The sequence below is a fragment of the Hyperolius riggenbachi genome, chromosome 3 (genome assembly GCF_040937935.1).
Source record: "Hyperolius riggenbachi isolate aHypRig1 chromosome 3, aHypRig1.pri, whole genome shotgun sequence".
Lineage (NCBI taxonomy): Eukaryota > Metazoa > Chordata > Amphibia > Anura > Hyperoliidae > Hyperolius > Hyperolius riggenbachi.
Genome location: NC_090648.1, coordinates 183,319,028 through 183,339,443, shown reverse-complemented (window position 1 = coordinate 183,339,443; position 20,416 = coordinate 183,319,028). Strand labels below are relative to the sequence as shown.

General features: G+C 45.4%; 1 protein-coding gene across 3 annotated transcripts in view; it reads left to right on the top strand.

The window, feature by feature from the left end:
• GALK2 (galactokinase 2) overlaps positions 1-20,416 on the top strand; it is a 306,129-nt gene that overhangs the window by 253,525 nt on the left and 32,188 nt on the right. For all 3 annotated transcript variants that reach the window (XR_011030291.1, XR_011030292.1, XM_068275411.1), the window contains exon 9: positions 13,355-13,556. Coding sequence is in view for 1 of the 3 variants with exons in the window: in XM_068275411.1 (XP_068131512.1) it covers positions 13,355-13,556 (202 nt within the window). In the remaining 2 variants the exon portion in view is untranslated. The remainder of the gene's footprint in view (positions 1-13,354; positions 13,557-20,416) is intronic.

Below are 20,416 nucleotides of genomic sequence, written 5' to 3'. Positions count from 1 at the left end.
ACATAGCCTATTAGCCTTCAGTGGTTTAGTATACTGAGTTCAATCCACCAACTCCTGGTAATGGAGTATAACGGCTCCTATTTCCTTGACCGTTTTGGCATGTTCCTGCCCAGATCGATCTAAGACAGTGTCCTGGGGTCCTGCCGCGTGCTCTAGGAAGGCCATTTTCCACCTCTTAACGAATTCCTCGTCCTCTTGATGTTCAGGTGGTTCAACGTACCGTCTGAAACCTCTTGCTGTTATCTAATCGTCCTTATATTGTTGTGATGCCATTACAATCCAGAATAATTTTATCTCCTTCTCGCTCAATCTCTCCAAACTGGTCTCTGCAACCCTAGCACCCACCGTTTGTTGGATAGTGACGATGGTGAAGAGCTCTAGAAGAAGCTCTTGACGTCAGTCCTGCCAGTTGCTACTGCAGCCGCTCCCGATTCATCTCCACTGTCCGAACTTGCAGTATCAGATTCTGAGTGGATGTCGCAGTCTTAAGCAGCACTCATAGACATGCTGTGTGCTCTAACCTATTTATGTGATTAGGAAGTTGTAGCGAAAAAAGGTGTGCAGGTTGGCACTGCAGCAGGTGTACAATCTTGAGTGGGGAGCTGGCAGGACCACTATGCTTCAAACAGCATAATTGCAATTGCGTGCTCTGGTATAGGAAATAGTAATGCTGTACAACAAGAGGAGAGAGAGGAGAGGAGACCGGCACTGCAATCGACTTATTTATTCCATGCTGTAAAAGGTGCATACAAAAAGTCACATTCTCAGTGCAAAATAGTAGACATACCAGGTAGATGAAGCAATGTGGGTGACGGTGGGTGCTGGGCACTGTGGGCCTGACGGCCGTTTCGCGCAGACGTGCGCTTCAACGGAGGCTCTAGTGTGGGCTGGGTGCTGGCCGGGAGTTAAATACATACCGGGGTCAGCATTCGGCGTGTCCACGCCGATAGAAACCGCCCACTTCCTCCTACGGTCTCCAATCCTGTGCTGGAATGCATCTGCAGGGAAGTGCCGCCCTCCAGGAAGTCCCAGCTGGAGTGCAGATGCATTCCAGCACAGGATTGGAGACCGTAGGAGGAAGTGGGCGGTTTCTATCGGCGTGGACACGCCGAATGCTGACCCCGGTATGTATTTAACTCCCGGCCAGCACCCAGCCCACACTAGAGCCTCCGTTGAAGCGCACGTCTGCGCGAAACGGCCGTCAGGCCCACAGTGCCCAGCACCCACCGTCACCCACATTGCTTCATCTACCTGGTATGTCTACTATTTTGCACTGAGAATGTGACTTTTTGTATGCACCTTTTACAGCATGGAATAAATAAGTCGATTGCAGTGCCGGTCTCCTCTCCTCTCTCTCCTCTTGTTGTATAGTCTAATATCCTACCATATTATTATTATGTATTTATATAGCACTGACCTCTTCTGCAGCACATTACAGAGTACATAGTCATGTCACTGTCTGTCCTCAGAGGAGCTCACACTCTAATCCTACCATAGTCATAGTGTAATGTCCTACCATATTATTATTATGTATTTATGTAGCACTGACATCTTCTGCAGCACATTACAGAGTACATAGTCATGTCACTGGCTGTCCTCAGAGGAGCTCACAATCTAATCCTACCATAGTCATAGTCTAATATCCTACCATATTATTATTATGTATTTATATAGCACTGACATCTTCTGCAGCACATTACAGAGTACATAGTCATGTCACTGGCTGTCCTCAGAGGAGCTCACAATCTAATCCTACCATAGTCATAGTGTAATGCCCTACCATATTATTATTATGTATTTATATAGCACTGACATCCTCTGCAGCACATTACAGAGTTCATAGTCATGTCACTGTCTGTCCTCAGAGGAGCTCACAATCTAATCCTACCATAGTCATAGTCTAATATCCTACCATATTATTATTATGTATTTATATAGCACTGACATCTCCTGCAGCACATTACAGAGTACGTAGTCATGTCACTGACTGTCCTCAGATGAGCTCACACTCTAATCCTACCATAGTCATAGTCTAATATCCTACCATATTATTATTATGTATTTATATAGCACTGACCTCTTCTGCAGTACATTACAGAGTACATAGTCATGTCACTGTCTGTCCTCAGAGGAGCTCACAATCTATTCCTACCATAGTCATATTCTAATGTCCTACCATATTATTATTATGTATTTATATAGCACTAACATCTTCTGCAGCATTGTACAAAGTACATAGTCGTGTCATTGACTGTCCTCAGAGGAGCTCACAATTTAAGACATTACTTTATATTAAAGGAGGGGACTCTATGCAAAGTTTTGCTGGGCAGCAATGTCTCTGAATTATAATGCTGCTAAGTTCATGTACATTTGGCACTGTCCATGATACATCATGACCACGCCCATCTTCCGGTGCATAGTCACGCTCTTTTTTTTCACCACAATTGTGGGATGTGTGGGCCCCAGCTTGAAATTTCTCTGGTGGGCCCCAAGGGTCCCAGTCCGACCCTGCTTAACGCCCACCTCAACGACCCAGTTCCTCCCCAAGTCAGAAAAGGGGGGGGGGGCGATTGAAGTGGAAAAAACAGCAAGGAGAAGGTGAGAAAGTAAGCTGGGGTATGTATGGACAGTGGATTATCAACAAGCCTAAGAGAGGAGATAAAGATTCATATAGCCACCAGATTATGTAAATCATATAGGAGATACAAAGGAGAAGAGCTTGTCCAGTGAGAGATAAGCAAGCGATAGCTTGAAAGAAAGGAAAAAGGAACACATTCTCCTCCCTCCCATTCATTCTCATCCCTGCTCAATAAAGCATTTCAAATCTATGTCCATACTGAAACCTTTTGGGCTCAATGTTTCCAATTCATAGATTTATTTGGTTTCTTTCTGTGATAAAATACTTATATAATTCCCTCCTCCTCCATGAGTTTTGCACTTTCTCTAGTCATCAAAAATATAGGTTTGCTGGATCCTGACCATGTTTCCACTTAAAGTGGGCGGAGACACTCTGTCCCTTCACTCCATTTTTTATATTTCTTACGTGTTCTCCTATTCTCTCTTGCATGGTTCGTTTAGTACGTCCCACGTATTGTATACCACATGTACACCATAGGAGGTATACAACCCCCATGGTGTTGCATGTTATATTCTACCTGATCTTTTTTTCAATCCCATTTGAAATTGATGTGACTTTCAGTGTTTTAGTTCAATTTGCTTCTCTACACCCTACGCAATTTCTGCAAGGGTAGAAGCCCTCCTTTTGCCAGAAAACATCAGATCTACCCTAGGTGTAAAAAGAATTCTTCTGCGTGCCAAAAATAATTTCTTTCTAGTGCAAATTTAAGTAATCCCATCAAAAAGTCCATTTGATCGTTTGGTATTATACCAGCTTTCTCCACATAATATTTAACCGCCTCCAGTGCCATTTCATGTGGTATGTTCGTATACAGTGCTGATACATCAGCTGTCACCAGCACCGTCTCTGGATTCACCTGAACACCTTCTATTTTTTGTATCATATGTTTAGTGTCTGTTATGACTTATGGAAGTGTATGTACCAAAGGCTGGAGAAATTCATTGAGATATATTCCCAAATGATGTGTGACCGATCCCAGACCATTAATTATAGGTCGACCCAGTGGGTCTATTTTGTCCTTGTGCACTTTTGGGACTTGGTACACAATTGGAATTTTGGGTGCCGAGGGTATCAGGAAATCTAGCTCTGCACCCATGATCATCTCCCCATATAAACCCTCCTTGACCATTTCTCTCAATTCTTCCAGATATTTTTTGGTAGGGTCCCCCTATAATTTTGTGTAAGTTTTGGGGTCCTGTATCAAGTTGTTCAAAGTTCTTTGGTATTGGGCCTTATTTAGAACCACCACCCCTCCCCCCTTATCGGCGGGTCGTATTACAAGATCTTTTCTCAAACAACTCTTTGGCGATTTTTACCTCCTCTGCTTCCTTCCCCACCTGAATCTTCCTGATATCTTTTTCCACTAGTTTTTTTAAAAACTTCTATGGATTTATAATTCCAAAAATCTTGTGGATTAAAAGTAGAGTGGTTTCGAAGTTTGGTGTATTGATAATTAGATATACTGTTGGCCCTGCTATGAGGTCCTTCTTTATTGGAAAAATGTTTTTTTATGTTTAGTTTTCTGGTAAATCTTTGCAGGTCTATGTAAGTTTGAAACTTATTAAAGAGACTCCGTAACAAAAATTGCATCCTGTTTTTTATCATCCTACAAGTTCCAAAAGCTATTCTAATGTGTTCTGGCTTACTGCAGCACTTTATACTATCACTGTCTCTGTAATAAATCAATGTATCTTTCCCCTGTCAGACTTGTCAGCCTGTGTCTGGAAGGCTGCCAAGTTCTTCAGAGTTGTGGTTCTGCTATGAACTCCCCCTTTCAGGCCCCTCTCTGCACACTGCCTGTGTGATATTTAGATTAGTGCAGCTTCTCTCTGCTCTCTTATTTTTTACAAGCTGGATAAATCGTCCTCTGAGCTGGCTGGGCTTTCACATACTGAGGAAATTCAGACAAGGGCAAAGCTGTTTGCAGGAAGAAAAGAGCAGCCTGAAACTTCAGTGCATGAGAGATGCAGGGGGAAAGAAACACACAAATGATCTCTTGAGATTCAAAAGGAAGGGTGTATACAGCCTGCTTGTGTATGGATGTATTTTCTATGTGTGGACATACTGTACATCAACCTACTTCCTGTTTTGGTGGCCATTTTGTTTGTTTATAAACAAACTTTTCAAAACTGTTTTTAACCACTTTTAATGCGGCGGGGAGCGGCGAAATTGTGACAGAGGGTAATAGATGTCCCCGAACGCACTGGTATGTTTACTTTTGTGCGATTTTAACAATACAGATACTCTTTAAGGTTATTTTTGGGGGCATATTTTAATCCCTGGTCTAGGAGTTAAACCTCACTATCCTGTAGTGGGACTCCACTCAGATTAAAAATACCCTCTCCTTTTAGAACCTTCTTCTTTTGTAGCTTTCTGCCTCCCCGTCTTCCTCTTCTGGTCTTCTCTTTCTGTCCCGTGTTGGGGTGTCATACATCTGGATGCCCCCCCTCGTACCCATGTTGGTTGTAATTGGGCGGGGGCCTGTAGTTATGTTCGTTCCTAAGTGTATCATATCTATTATAGAGGGGCACCTGCGTTTGCCAAGAGACACGAGGCCTGTTTTCCTCTCGTCTCCCCCTTTGTCCCCTCCCCTACTGGTACCCTCCTCTCCTATTGGGCACATATTGGGGGTATGTGGGTTGGTAATCACGTGGGGTATAAGGCTGGCATTCTTTTTTTAGGTGTTTTTTTTTTTGTATACAGGTTTTTGAGGTTGGTAAGTGGGCTTTTGTGGAATATACTGAGGTTGGGAAGGTATTCTCCGGGAATTCCCTTCCTCTATTCCTTCACATCTGTAACATTTGAATAAATTTTAAGTGGTTTTAAACGTTATTGCGCAATGAGGAGTGTTCATATTTTTTGAGGCAAACACTGGAATATATACCATGTTGGGATACTGGTATCTGTGATGACTGCAGCTGGAGTGGAGCTCGGTGAATAGGCGAGGGGAGCCTGTGAATGCCCCACAAGCGCAATTGACCATTCATACTGGTGGTCCAACCTAGTAGGTGAGTCGCCCGGATTTTTGTACCAGTGGTCTCTGGTCCTTAAGGGGCCAGAGACCGCTGGTACTGAAGTAGTAATATCATTTTTAGGCAGAATTAAGAAAAATGCATGTTTTGCTGTTTTTCTCCTTTTTATGAACAATTAAATATGTAATATTATATATACTACCAGCTGATAGCCTGGCGTTGCCCAGGTATGTATTTGGCTGCTGTTGGCTCCGCCCTCTTTTTCTAACCCTAACACACAATTACTCAATTACTCAATGACCTAGTTTGTGAGCTTTGCAGTCTTTGAAATGAAACAAATCTGATTGGCTGTGGCTCCACCCCATTTTCTGAATTTAAACCCCAGTCACCCAATGACTAACTGTACCAGGTTTGAGGCTTGTGCCATTAACATTGCAAGAATGGCAGCAATTTATTATTCCCCTTGAAAATCAATAGGTGAATTTTGATTGGCTTTTGTAGGCTCCACCCTGAAACCGTGAAATTTGTATTTGTCTCCACCCATTTTTGGTTATGGGGATAAAAAGTATCCTATGTTATTCCAGGTAATGTACTATGTGTGTGCCAAATGTCATTCAAATCCGTTCAGCCATTGTTGCATGATTGAGTAACAAACATCCAAAGTTTCGTATTTATAATATTAGTGAGATTATATCGTATTCATTAAATAAGGCTGCACCTGAATAGCTGTATTGTAGTCCCAACCCCAGCTAATTACTCATAAGGTCCACTCAGATCTCTGTTTTGGTCCCTCATATGTCTTGCAGTTCCATGTTATATTCCTATGGTAGCTGTTGGGGCTCCATAGTCCTGCACATTTCCACCTAGGGATGGAGAGATGCAAATAATTCTAAGTTGATGCATGCTAATTTTATGTACATTCATGCAGCTTGAAAGTTTTCCATTTTGATATTATACAAACAATACACACACACACACACACACACACACACACACACACACACACACACACACACACACACACACACACACACACACACACACACACACACACCAAGAGGCTCTCAGCTGGCTGCAACGATCCCTGCCTCTAATCATCATTAAAAGCACAGGTATTTGTCACATGATTGCAAAGCACGTTTAACCTCTTTGCAACTGCTCCACGCTGATTGGCGTGAGCAATAGGCCTGAACGATTTTAGGAAAAAAATTGAATGCAGAGATTTCTTTCCAAAATCGCAATTTTCATTTGATTCATGATTTCCTTCAGATCAAGCTTTGTTCCACCTCTGTGCCTCTTTGTCCCACTGCTTCTCTCTGTGCCCCCTCTGGGTCTCCCTCTGTGCCCCCTCTGTCCCCCAAGCTGCGGCAGTGCTGTACATACCTTCCAGCACAAGTCCAGCGATGCCCATCTCTCCACTTTGCCTCCTGCAGGCTCTAATGCACACCATACTATCTGTATGTCATGTAACATAAGAAACCCGGAAGCATGCCGTGCACAAGAGCTGGCAAACGGTGATAGAGGAGACAGACAGCGTTGGACTAGTGCAGAAGGTAAGTCCGATGCTGCCTCCCGCAACCACCCGGACTTTGGGGAGGGGGGGGGGAGAGGGATTTGAAGTTGCTTCTTTAAACTTCCCCCATGTAGAAATGGCGTCAATTTCCGGATTGAAGATTCCATAATCGTGATCTTCCTGATCACGATTTTGGTTTAAATTCAATTTATTATTCAGGCCTAGTGAGCAGCGCGGCAGCCCCAGGACCACTCCACTCCACTCCAATGGCTGCGGGCAACGATAGCAGGGGATCGCATGTACCGATGTATGCGAATCCCCGCTGGAATGACTATGCTCTACTCCGTCATCAGTCTCCCGACTGTTAGACGGCGAAATCGCCATCTATTTACTATGTATAGAGCTGTAATTTACGGCAGCGCTGTACTGGGAACACCCGTGTGACACGGCTGTCCCCTCTTTAGGCAGGGAAGTGATCTGCTGTCATAGGTTGAAGCCTATATGACAGCCCATCACACTGATTGGCTGGCAGAGGGAGGGAGAGGGAATTTAAAAAAAAATGTATTTGAAAATAAAAGAATAAACAAGGCAGGAGGGATCAGACCCCACCAACAGAAAACTGTGTTGGTGAGGAGAAAAGGGGGGAATCACTTGTGCGCTGAGTTGTACGGCCCTGCAGCAAGCCCTTAAAGCTGCAGTGGCCTATCTTGTTAAAAATGGCCTGGTCACTAGGGGGGGTTTAACACTGCAGTCCTTAAGTGGTTAAGTGAGGAAGAAAAGGACATTGGGGCAGCTCTAGGGAAATCTTGCTGTTGCCCTTGGGAGTGGAAAGTGCAAGAGGGGACAGGTATGTGCCTGTGGACTGGTTCAGAGATGTAGGTCTGCAGGTCATCTGCACTGATTTGTAGTCCAAGAATTTTACAGATGATCCTGAAGTGGATTGGAAACCAGTGGAGGGATTTATAGAGGGAAGTTGTGGAGGCGCAACAGTGGGAGGAGGGAAGGGAAGTTGCAATAGTCAAGGGGGGAAATGACGGGGGCATGGATGAGGAGTTTGGAGGGATCCTGATAAGAGGTGTGGCAGGGGTGAGTCTTAAATGTGTTGCTCTTTCTTATTTCAGAATGTTGTGAGGCATGCAAATAATTATTGCATTCCAAGCACTGGAAAGATCTATTGTATACTATATGGTACAACAGTTTAAAAGGTTATTTCTGGTTATCTAATGCACATTTTACAGCCGATGGACCATGACGCAGTCCTACAATTAATATTCTAGCGTGTGGGTTTTGCACATAAGCGCTAACTGTTTATAAATATGTGATTACATTAACTCCTAGTCTGTGTCCTCTGATTTAAATAACAGGACCTTGGAAGAATTTTCCTTCACTGTTTCTGCAAATGTGATAGGAGGCTCAGCAGTTGAAATAACCAGAAACATATGTAATTCTGGCCTTTTTTTTCCACCATTCAGCCTGTAATTTTTGTTAAAGACATTTCAACATAATTGATTGCTGCAGCTATTTCCTTCTACCCCCAAAGACATTTTTCTGTGTGTGCTGAGGCCAGTGCAACCTGGCTACGGCTCCACAGCTGTACTTGTGAAACAGCTAGCTTGGCATCACCTGCCACTTCCACATTGTCCTTTTGTCACCAGGAGTCCATATCAGGAAGAGCTGGAAATGAATCCAGCACCATCACTTGCCTGTATACACAGACAAAAGACATGACCTTCAAAAATGAACTGTTCTGATACTGGAGTTTACAGTATACTGTATGCTGTTCTACAGTTCAGGGGGCTGCTCTGGGTTTGTATGTTAGGCAATTTATATTGCTTCACAGAATATTTTCAACCTTTGCAAACATGCTGTAATGTTTGAAACTCTGTAGAATCCAGATGTGCTGATATATGGGCAAGATAAAATTCCATTTATACATATAGACATACACATGAGGCATGTGGTCTTTTGTCAGTACAGTCTAACGGTACTTCTGCGCTCCTGGCCGCTGCGGAGAAAAATGTGTTTTCTTTTCTCATTGAGATTTGTCACATGTGGGAGCTGGCTTGATAATAAGGAGGAGTGGGATAGGCTCATCCGGAACAACACTTCCATACATACAATCAGATCTAGACTAGGGCCCATTTCCACCAGCGCCAGTCTGCATGCAATTTCCGCATGCAGATTTGCATGACAATACAAGTCAATGGGCCTGTGTCCATTACAGGTGAATTCCCGCCCCCTGTCGTTCCCGCCCCCTGGCTTAAAAGACAACTGAAGCTAGAGGGATATGGATATTTATTTTCTAATACATAATATGGAGTTGCCAGACAAAATGTCACAATGACTAACATAAAGTGTCTTAAAGTAAACCCGGCAAGAGAGAAAAGGTTCTAATTTACTTACCTAGGGCTTCCAGCCCCATGAAGCCTTACAGGCCCCTTGGTTTTTCTACCATTGCACTCCGTTAATCAGCTGTGACGCTCTGAAAGGTTGCCAGTCACGGGCTACTGCACATGGAACGCAACAGGAGGAAATTCAGAGGCCTGTAAGGCTTTGTGGGGCTAGAAGAAGCCCCAGGTAAGTAAATTAGAACTTTTTCTCCCATGACAGGTACACTTAAGGCACACAGCACATTACAAGAAACAAAAGGGAGAGAGCTCTGCCCCTACAAGCTTTCATTTTAGAGTGATAGGAAGGATAGGTAGGTGACCCCAGTATAGGTTAGACAGGTAGGTTCCCCCAGTATAGTTTAGATAGGTAGCTTCCCCCAGTATAGGCTAGGCAGGTAGGTTTCTCCAGTATGAGTTAGGTAGGTAGGTGCCCCCAGTATGGGTTATATAGGTAGGTGCCCCCAGTATAGTTTAGATAGGTAGCTTCCCCCACCCTCCATGCTCCCCCCTCGGACTACAGAGTAATTAGCGCAGGGAAGCGCTGTATACAGCTACTCACCTCCCTGGTTCCAATCGCTGCTCACTCGCCTCCGGTCTTCTCCTCTCTGCATAGACGTGATACACACACTGCTTTTTGCTAAACCGGAAGCAGCGTGTGTATCAGCGGCTATGCAGAGAGGAGACCAGCGACGATTGGAACCAGGGAGGTGAGTACAGGGGAGGACTGGGACCTTTTGGCCTGGGGGGGGAAACACAAACTAGAGGCCCACTATCATGGCAGCCCCAGCCCAAATGACATCACACACGCACCCCATGTCGTATATGCCAGTAGTCACGTGGAGCGTCAATGCAGAAATACAGAAAGAACACTCTAGGAACAGCGTGACAGGTAAAGTACAGGCATGAAGGGGGGGGGGGCACATAATACATTTTGAGGGACAACGGCCAGGGTTTACGCCGTGTCTATCATTTGTGGTTATTGCATGCCGTGATTATCGCACCTGACAACCACATTGGGTTGAGATTTCCCAACATCTCACATTGATACATTCAACCAATTTCCACCCAAAATTTTTATCCGATTCGATAACATCAAGACGGTTGGTTGATCGACTGTCGAGTCAACAGATGTATGGCCACCTTAATTCCCCAAAGCTCATTCCTTCCCCCCCCCCCCCCCCCCACTTGTGTCCTCCCCTTCGCCATCATCTCTACTAACCCTAAAATATGCCCCTCTTCCACCTCTGATATCCCCTCCCCCTTTACCAGACACATCCTTACTGATATTCCTGCTGGCACCGTGATCCCTGCCTCTTTAATGCTAATTTGCAAAGTTTCGGTATCCCTCCTTCCATAACAGTTCTCACTCCCTCACCAGGATTGCACTTTTAGGCTGCTTTCACATTAGGACGTTGCGTTTGGAGCTACGTTAAGGTGGCACAACGTGCCCCTAACGCAACGCATGGTGGTGTTGAAGTTGGACGTTATAAAGAGCCACGTTATGAGTCTCTTGTTGCGCCGTTTTCGTTCCATACTGATAGAACAAAAACGGTGCATGCGTCAAATTTAAAAAAAAAAAACATTACTGAGCATGTGCAAACAGTCTAACGCAGCTAACTATGAGTGTAACGCACAGCATGCTGCACTTTCATTTAACGTGCAGCGTTATACTCCAACGCAACGTGTGCACTGTGAACAGCCCCTTGATTTTTCATTGCTGTGAGTTGTTCTGCGGGCTGCTGTAACGTGGAAATCTAACGTCCCACTGTGAAAGCAGCCTTACTTAGCTTTCCTGTATGACAAGAAGATAGACACCCAGCACTTAGGGGAAGGGCGGGAACAAAGGTGAATGAGGGAGAGCTGGTGCCTACCAACAGTGTGTCTGAGCGTTTTTCAAATCGATAGTGATTTGAAAAGCGATTGGCTATTGTTACCCTATGACGGTGTTCTCACAGCAGCGTTGTGATATTTTCAAAATCGCAAACACACTGCATGAAGCATTTTTTGGAGCGATTCATTAAAAAATCGCTCTGAAAATCGCTTCACAAAATCACACTCACAAATTGCTAGCGATTGCTATTGTGATTTTGGCGTGCACTAGCCCAGAGAGAGGTGGAGTGGAGAGAGACAGAGAAGGAGCAGAGAGCTTATCAGAATTGCAGTCCCACTTCACACAGAGGCTACTTGCCTGTAATTTGACTCCTGTCCCTGCCAGTCTCTCACACAAGTCAGAAAGCAGCACTCCTGGAGTCTAGGGACTGTCAAAAACTTTTCAACTTGTTTAACACCTTATCCACACATGTAGTCATTATAACATAGGGGAGAGACCAGACAGATGTTTTCCCACAGACCCTGCAGGCAAGCTCTGCATCATGCTGTGCATATTTACCAGCTTGCCTGCCCTCCAGCTGTACTTTTATCAGCTAGTCTAGTGTTTCACATTGCTTTACAACAAACCTGAATACAGCAGACCTGTCCTAAATCACTGTATGAAAGGCGGCCTGGGGGGAGATTGCCCCCCTTCCCCCCTGGCCAGTCCACCCCTGGGTGAGTAGCTGTATACAGTACTTCCCTGGGCTAATTACTCTGCAATCGCTGGGGATAGGGAGGGAGAGGTCAAGCAGCACCCTCTCTCCATCTGCGCTCAGGGCTGCCGCACGGCTGCACGGCCCCTAGAAACGGGTCTGTCTTTCACACCAGAGTCTAGTTTCGGCGTTTTACAGCCAAGACCATAGTTGGTGTTTTCCAAGGTAAAATAAAAGTCCATAGACTTTCATTTTACCTTTCACACCTAAGGCTCCCTGCACACTGCAAATCCGTATTCTGATTCTGATTCCGTTTCCGATTCCGATTTTCAATTCCGATTTTCCCTGAATACATTCAACAGAAAAACGGATCAAAAAACGCAGATTAAAAATCGGAATCGGAGGTAAAAACCGATTAAAAATCGGAAATGCATGCAGTGTGCAAGAGGCTTAAAGCGGCTTTTTTGGGCGTTGCGTTTTGAAGCTCCTCTGACCTTTTTCAAAGCTGTTTACAGCCGAAGTTGGCTTTTCGCGTTTCAATGATAGTCAATGGAAAATGCCAACTACAGCGTTTTCAAAGCGTTTTACAGCTGACTTGTTGACTTATTTTAAAAAAAAAAGGACGTTTTCATATGAGCTGTAAAACGCGTTGAAAACGCTGTGTATTGGCGTTAAGCAAAAGGCAGAGTTTTAGCCTTTTCTACCGCAGCCTCTAGTGTGAAAGAGCCCATAGAGATAGAAAATGCTGTTAGAAGTCAAGTAGAGTGCTGCATAAACATACTGCAGCTCTCTTTCTCCTTACACCCCCCTCCCCCTCCAGAGAAAAGTGTGAGGGAGCAGGCTCTCGATGATGCATAACCTGCAGCCACTGAAGACTTGCAACCTAAAATAAAGATTCATTTTTGTATAGCAATTTATTGCAATATGGTTTCTTAAATGCACTTAATAAAATAATCATATTTTCATGATATGCGGTTATTAAAAAGTGCCTGAAATAGGGTTTTATGTGAAATAAAAGCATAAGCAATTAGTGTGCCTTTATCTCTGGGTGGGAGCGATTGACCAGTCTTCTATCCTGTGGGAGATTTCCCCATATTCATTTATGTAACTGGATAGTGCTGTGGAATCTCCTTCTAGGCGAGCGGTACATTTGTTGGAATTAGAGACATACAGTTGGCAGGCTAGTCCATGTTAGTTTTGGTATGCAGTAATAAGTGCCTGTTTAAATACGAGCTATAGAGATTACGTCATTTTATTACACTAATCAGTGTCCATGACTGACGTTTCCATATGTGCTCTGTTGGTTTCCCTTCTAGTTTCCACCTTCAAGCTGTACCAGAGAGCTATGCATGTATATAGTGAAGCAGCCAGAGTTCTAGCCTTCAAGAAGGTCTGTGATGAGGCACCTGCCAATGCAGTCCAGCTGCTGGGAGACCTCATGAACCAGAGTCACGTGAGCTGCAGAGACATGTATGAATGCAGCTGCAGCGAACTGGATCAGCTGGTGGACATCTGTCTGTAAGTTTTCACAAATCTAGAGATAAAAAATGCTCTTGGCTTCTTGTTTGATGAAATGATGAAACCTTGACATTAGTATCTGCAGCTTTTGGCACCAGCCTAAGAAAGTGACTAACTGTTTCTTTTGTTTGCTGCCTATCGAGTCAGTGCTGGCCTTTCTTGGGTATAAATGGGCTAAATAGAGGAAAATAATGATCCTGTGGTTAACCACAAAGTGAATCCTTCTTGAGCCTGTTCATACTTTGGCACTTGTGTAAATCAATATGGATTGGAGTGTTTGACTGTATGGACACAGTCAATTATATCATATATATATATATATATATATATATATATATATATATATATATATATATATATATACACACACACACACACACACACACACACACACACACACACACACACACACACACACACACACACACACACACACACACACACACACACACACACACACACACACACACACACACACACACACACACACACACACACACACACACACACACACACACACACACACACACACACACACACACACACACACACACACACACACAGTGGGATGCAAAAGTTTGGGCAACCTTGTCAATGCACCTGCCTAATTTTGTTTAAACAATTATACACTTTCTGTAAAACCAATAAACTTCATTTCACTTCTCAAATATCACTGTGTGTGTCTCCTATATGATATATTTAAGTGACATTTTTTATTGTAACAACCAACGATTTATACAGGAAAATCATGACGATTAACAAGGTTGCCCAAACTTTTACATCCCACTGAACTGTAAAACCTGTCCAATCAGTGATGGGGTGGTGGCAATTACCAGTATGGAACAAGTATACCACAGTAAGATACTAAAGAAATAAGTACATACAGTAGTGGTTCAAAGTTCATGAACCCTTTTTGAATTGTCACAATTTCTCCATATTTCATGATTTAACATGATCTTTTTTCACACAAATAGTAAAGCTAGATATGAAGAACCCACCAAATATGAGACTCTGTATGTATATTGTTATTTATTACAGAAAATGATCCAAAGCTTCATGTGTGGGTGTGGAAAAAATAGGTGAGCCAGTACAATTATCAGTTAATTTAAATGCCAAATTAGGGTCAAGTGTTTAATAGGGATAACAGGTATGTTTGTGTGAGAGGATTAGGGGGTGGGGATGGATGTCTTGTCCCATTAAAGTGTACCAGAGATGGGATGATTAAAAGGTTTGATACTTACCCGGGGCTTCTTCCGGCCCCATAAGCACATCTGAGTTCCCCGCCATCCTCCTGCGGTCTGCTGTTCAGCCTCAATCAGCCCCAGTAACTAGCTCAGTTGCGTCAGTCTGGGGATCTTCTACGCATGCGCAGGAGGTCCAGGACGCCAGTTACCGGGGCTGAATGTGACTGAACAGCAGACTGCGGGAGGACGGCAAAGGGACTCAGACATGCTTATGGGGCTGGAGAAAGCCTTAGGTAAGTATCAAATATTTTCATTATCTCATCTCTGGTTTACTTTAAAGATCAGAATTTTGAGCTTATGCCTTTTACAATTGCTAACCTCACAACACAGGTTTGTGGAAGTGTTTTATAGCTAAAAAAAAAGAGGTTTCGTAACACCTCTGAAAAAGTTATTTCCCGTAAGGTTTAAAGAAAAAGACAACCAAGAGCCCAGTATAGTGTAGTATATTAATACACGTATGATATGTGACCTGTGAAAATATATACTCACAAGACGGGGTTGCCTCCAAAGCAACCACTGTAATAGTAGGTGGGGAGATTAGACCCAACCCCACTCGGGCTTTTAAAGATGCTCTCTGTAGTGGAAGGAAAGGGGAAACGATCGAACTGGAGATCAGTCATGTTGGAAATTATCTATCGAGCCATCTAAATGGCTCAAAAATGAACCATGTATTCCCAGCATTATTTAAAAAAAAAAACCAGGATGCGCTGCGTTTTGCTAGACGCAGCCTGCTTCATCAGGCAAAAAGGGAGTATTTGTGACAAGGATTAGGTATGCTAGACACCTTTGTGACAATATAAATTGGGGACCCTATAAGGTGATCACTGTAGTGGGTAGAAATATGATGGACATTATACTAATATATATACAGTATAAGGGCACTATAAGGCAGGCACAAAATGGAGTGCTATAAGTGAGAGGACACTATAAATAAAGGCACTATGAGGGAACTCTTTAATGGGGGCGCAAAAATGAAAAATGTAAACTAATTTCTCTAGTCATCTGCATATTGTAGAAGACTGCAGTAATTACAGCAGATTTGAAGAGGATAACTTTCTGCAGATGGCTGATGATGAGCATAAACATAAGACAGTATGGCATCTATTCTACATGCTATTTTGTTATACATTTTTGCTTGATTTAAAAGCAAGGCTTTGGATAACTCATGTAAACCACCCTAGTTTCATGTTAAGATGAGAAACACATTGCTGCTTCCCAATGCTAGATTCAGACATACTTTTATTGTTTTCTGACAACTTATCTCTGCAGAACAACATACTGCTGTGATAGCTACATTGTAAAGGGCAAGATGAATCCGGTGGCAACTGACATAATGGTATTGGCTGTGGAAGCTGCTGGATTGGTTCATTACTGCTTCACTGCATCAGCGTAACTTATTTAGTCATTTTCTTTCTTGTTTGTACCAAAACAGAGATGTGAATAGTTCCATTTACTCAGTGCAGTTTCTAGGCTAAAATGCACCCAGGGCGAGGGTGTAAAAATTGCGCCCCCCCCCCCCTCCGCAGAGCAAGGTATGGGTGCCCGCAGTATAGGTTAGCTAAGTCTAGTTGCACTTAGTATAGGTCCCCTCAGTATAGATAGCCAAGAATAGGTACCCCAGCATAGGTAACCAGGCATAGGTGAGCCAATATAGTTGCCCCCGGTATAGGTTAGCCAGGTAGGTGCCTCAAGTATAGGTAGCCAGTATAGTTGCCCCCAGAATAGGTTAGATAGGCAGACGCCCCCGGTATAAATTAGATAGGTAGGTGCCCCAGTACAGGTTAGCTAGCTGGGTGCCTCTAATATAGGTAGCCAGAATAGTTGCCCCCAGCATAGGTTAGATAGGTAGGTGCCCCCAGTATAGGTTAGTTAGGTAGGTGCCTCCAATATAGGTAGCCAGTATAGTTGCCACCTGTATAGGCTAGCTAGGTAGGTAGGTGCCCCCAATACAGGTAAGATAGGTAGCTGCCCCCCAGTATAGGTTAGATAGGTAGCTGCCCCCCAGTATAGGTTAGATAGGTAGCTGCCCCTCAGTATAGGTTAGATAGGTAGGTGCCCCCCAGTATAGGTTAGATTAGGTAGCTGCCCCCCAGTATAGGCTAGATTAGGTAGCTGACCCCCAGTATAGGCTAGATTAGGTAGGTGCCCCCCAGTATAGGTTAGATTAGGTAGGTGCCCCCCCAGCATAGGTTAGATTAGGTAGGTGCCCCCCAGTATAGGTTAGATTAGGTAGGTGCCCCCCAGTATAGGTTAGATTAGGTAGCTGCCCCCCAGTATAGGCTAGATTAGATAGGTGCCCCCCAGTATAGGCTAGATTAGATAGGTGCCCCCAGTATAGGTTAGATTAGGTAGCTGCCCCCCAGTATAGGTTAGATTAGGTAGCTGCCCCCCAGTATAGGTTAGATTAGGTAGCTGCCCCCCAGTATAGGCAAGATTAGGTAGGTGCCCCCCAGTATAGGTTAGATTAGATAGCTGCCCCCCAGTATAGGTTAGATTAGGTAGGTGCCCCCCTGTATAGGTTAGATTAGGTAGCTGCCCCCCAGTATAGGCTAGATTAGATAGGTGCCCCCCAGTATAGGTTAGATTAGGTAGGTGCCCCCAAGTATAGGTGACATTAGGTAGCTGCCCCCCAGTATAGGTTAGATAGGTAGCTGCCCGCCATAATGGAGGGGGAAGCCGGAGCAACGGGGAGGGCAGCCCGAGCTCTCCCTCCCTTCCCCTCCTCTCCCGGGCTGCCCTCCGTGCTCCCCCCTCAGATGTAGAGTGAGCATGAAGCGGTGGATACAACTCACCTGCCTGCGTTCCAATTGCTGCTCTCTCGCCGCCAGTCTTTTCCTCTGTGCATACACGCTGATACACACGCTGCTGCTGGCTAAACAGGAAGCAGCGTGTGTATCAGCGTGTATGCAGAGAGAAGACCAGCGGTCAGAGCGCGGCGAGAGGAACGTAGGGAGGTGATTTGTATCCAGCGCTTCCTGCTCACTCTACAGCTTAGGGGGGAGCACGGAGGGCGGCCCGGGAGAGGAGGGGAGGGAGAGGTCGGGGCTCCGGCTCCCCCCTCCATTATAGCGCCCCCCCCCCCTCCTAACAGCGCTCAGGGCGACGGCACGCCCCGCACAGCCCTAGAAACGGGCATGAATGTTGAAATGGCTGCATAAATGCTAGGAAATAAATAACAAAATAACTAGAGGCCTGGTGCAATTTTAGGAAATAAGAGTCTTCCAGGCGGGGTGAAACATTTGCCTCAGGCGGCAAACTTCAAAGGGCGGCACCCGCCCGGGGGGGCCGGCCGCCGAGCCGGAGGGGTAGCGGGCAGGTCGGGGGTATTGTGCCTAGCGGTGGGGAGGGGGGTCGGACCCCCCCTCCCTCGCCTGGGTCCCCCGATCTGCGCTCCCCTCCAGCCTGTAATTAGTAAGCTGCTGCCAGATCGTAAGAGGCACGGGCGGGGAGGACTCACCTTTTCCGCGTTCCAGCGAGCGCTCCACTGACGTCACTTCCTGCATCGCCGCCCACTGTATTGTAAGTGGACGGCAATGCAGGAAGTGACGTCAATGGAGCGCACGATGGAACGCGGAAAAGGTGAGTCCTCCCCGCCCGTGCCTCTTACGATCTGGCAGCAGCTTACTAATTACAGGCTGGAGGGGAGCGCAGATCGGGGGACCCAGGCGAGGCACAATACCCCCGACCTGCCCGCTACCCCTCCGGCTCGGCGGCCGCCCCCCCCGGGCGGGTGCCGCCCTTTGAAGTTTGCCGCCTGAGGCAAATGTTTCACCCCGCCTCATGAGCGGGCCGGCCCTGTGTGTGTGATTGCAGGGGAGATGGAAGACTCTTATTTCCTAAAATTGCACCAGGCCTCTAGTTATTTTGTTATTTATTTCCTAGCATTTATGCAGCCATTTCAAGAGTAAATTCATGCCCGTTTCTAGGGCTGTGCGGGGCGTGCCGTCGCCCTGAGCGCTGTTAGGAGGGGGGGGGGGGGGGGGCGCTATAATGGAGGGGGGAGCCGGAGCGGGGGGAGAGGGGGGGCGGCGGCAGCAGCTTGGGCTCAGGCGGCAAAAAGTGACGGGCCGGCCCTGCACACACACAAAAGTTAACTGCATGGGGAGAAGGGGTTAAAGCGGCTTGGGTAAAGGGGGCTATGCCATTTTTTTAATGCTATTGAAATGTTTTTGTTTTGTTTTTTGGAGAAAATAAATAAATAAAAATGCTAATGCACCATTGGGAGATGAGTGTGAGTGAAACAAGTGACACATTTAGTGCTCATCTGCCCGTAATTTTCACATGAAAGGGAGCCTGAGGTGAGGGGGATACGGAGGCTGCCGTATTTATTTCCTTTTTAGTTTCTTCGCAGTTGCCTGACAGTTCTTCTGATTGTGCTGGTATCAGTAGTATCTGAATCACAGACCTGAAATGGGTAATTGGGTAAGGTGGGTAATCCAGTAAGACTTCAGTTTGAAACATCTGATCTGCATGCTTGTTCAGGGTCTATGACTAAAAGTATTAGAAGCAGAGGATGAGCAGGACAGCCAGGCAACTTGCATTGTTTAAAAGCAAATACATATGTCCACCTCCATATCCCTGTTACCTAAGGTTCCCTTTAATCCTCACCTCCCCACATCTAAAACACTAAGGTACATTTAGTGTGAAACGGACCAGTTCAGTTCTTGTCATATTCACATCCAGAGTGGATAGGTTTTCACCATAGGTCTCTATGGGAAATGCATCTGCTGATCTGGAAAAATGCAGCAGGTCGGGACTTTTGAGTTTCGTTTGCCAAAAAGCAGGAAATGGATCTGTTTTTTTAATGCAAGTGGAAGCAGACTCATTGGTCTGCATTGGATCAATTGGGTTAGTTTTGCTGCGCCACGGCAAACAGTATGTTATACTTGAAAGTGGGAACCAGTCCTAATTGAATCACTTGAAACAAAAAATGAAGCAAATGCTCACTCCCAGCCAGCACACTGCCATTTTCTATCGGTCCACAGACAGCTCATCAGCCAGTCAAGTGTAATTATATACATCCGTGTCTGTAGTACCAAATCTAGCTGGAGCTGTATAGGTCCAGCAAAAAACAGGAGAGAGAGTTATGTTGCATGTAATCGTAGACTATGTGACCAGCAGGGGCATCATGTGTAGGTAAACCTCTCATGACTGATCCCTACACTAACCTGCATCTGCATACTGGAAGTTGCTCAAGCACTGGTGCACATGACAGAAGGGGCCCCAGTCTCTGCCACCACCCGGGACCCCCAAACACACATGCGAGACCAAGAGGGGGAGTACAGGTGAGCCCTGGTGCTTCCACCACCAGGGGATTCACTCACAAGGTCGCTTGTGTTTTGCATTCAGCATTTAGAGGCAGTGTGGGTGGATCCCCTGGTGGTGGGAGCACCCAGGGTCACCTGTACACCCCCCCCCCACCCTGGTGTCGTGAATGTGGGTTTGGGGGTCCCGGCTGGTGGCAGAGCCCGGGGCACCCTTTTGTCATGTGTACCAGTGTTTGTGTTTAACCCCTTCAGCCTACAGGGTTGTTTATTTTTTGTATCTGAGCAATTTTCACCTCCCATTCATTTGCTAATAACTTCATCATTACTCATCACAATGAATTGATCTATA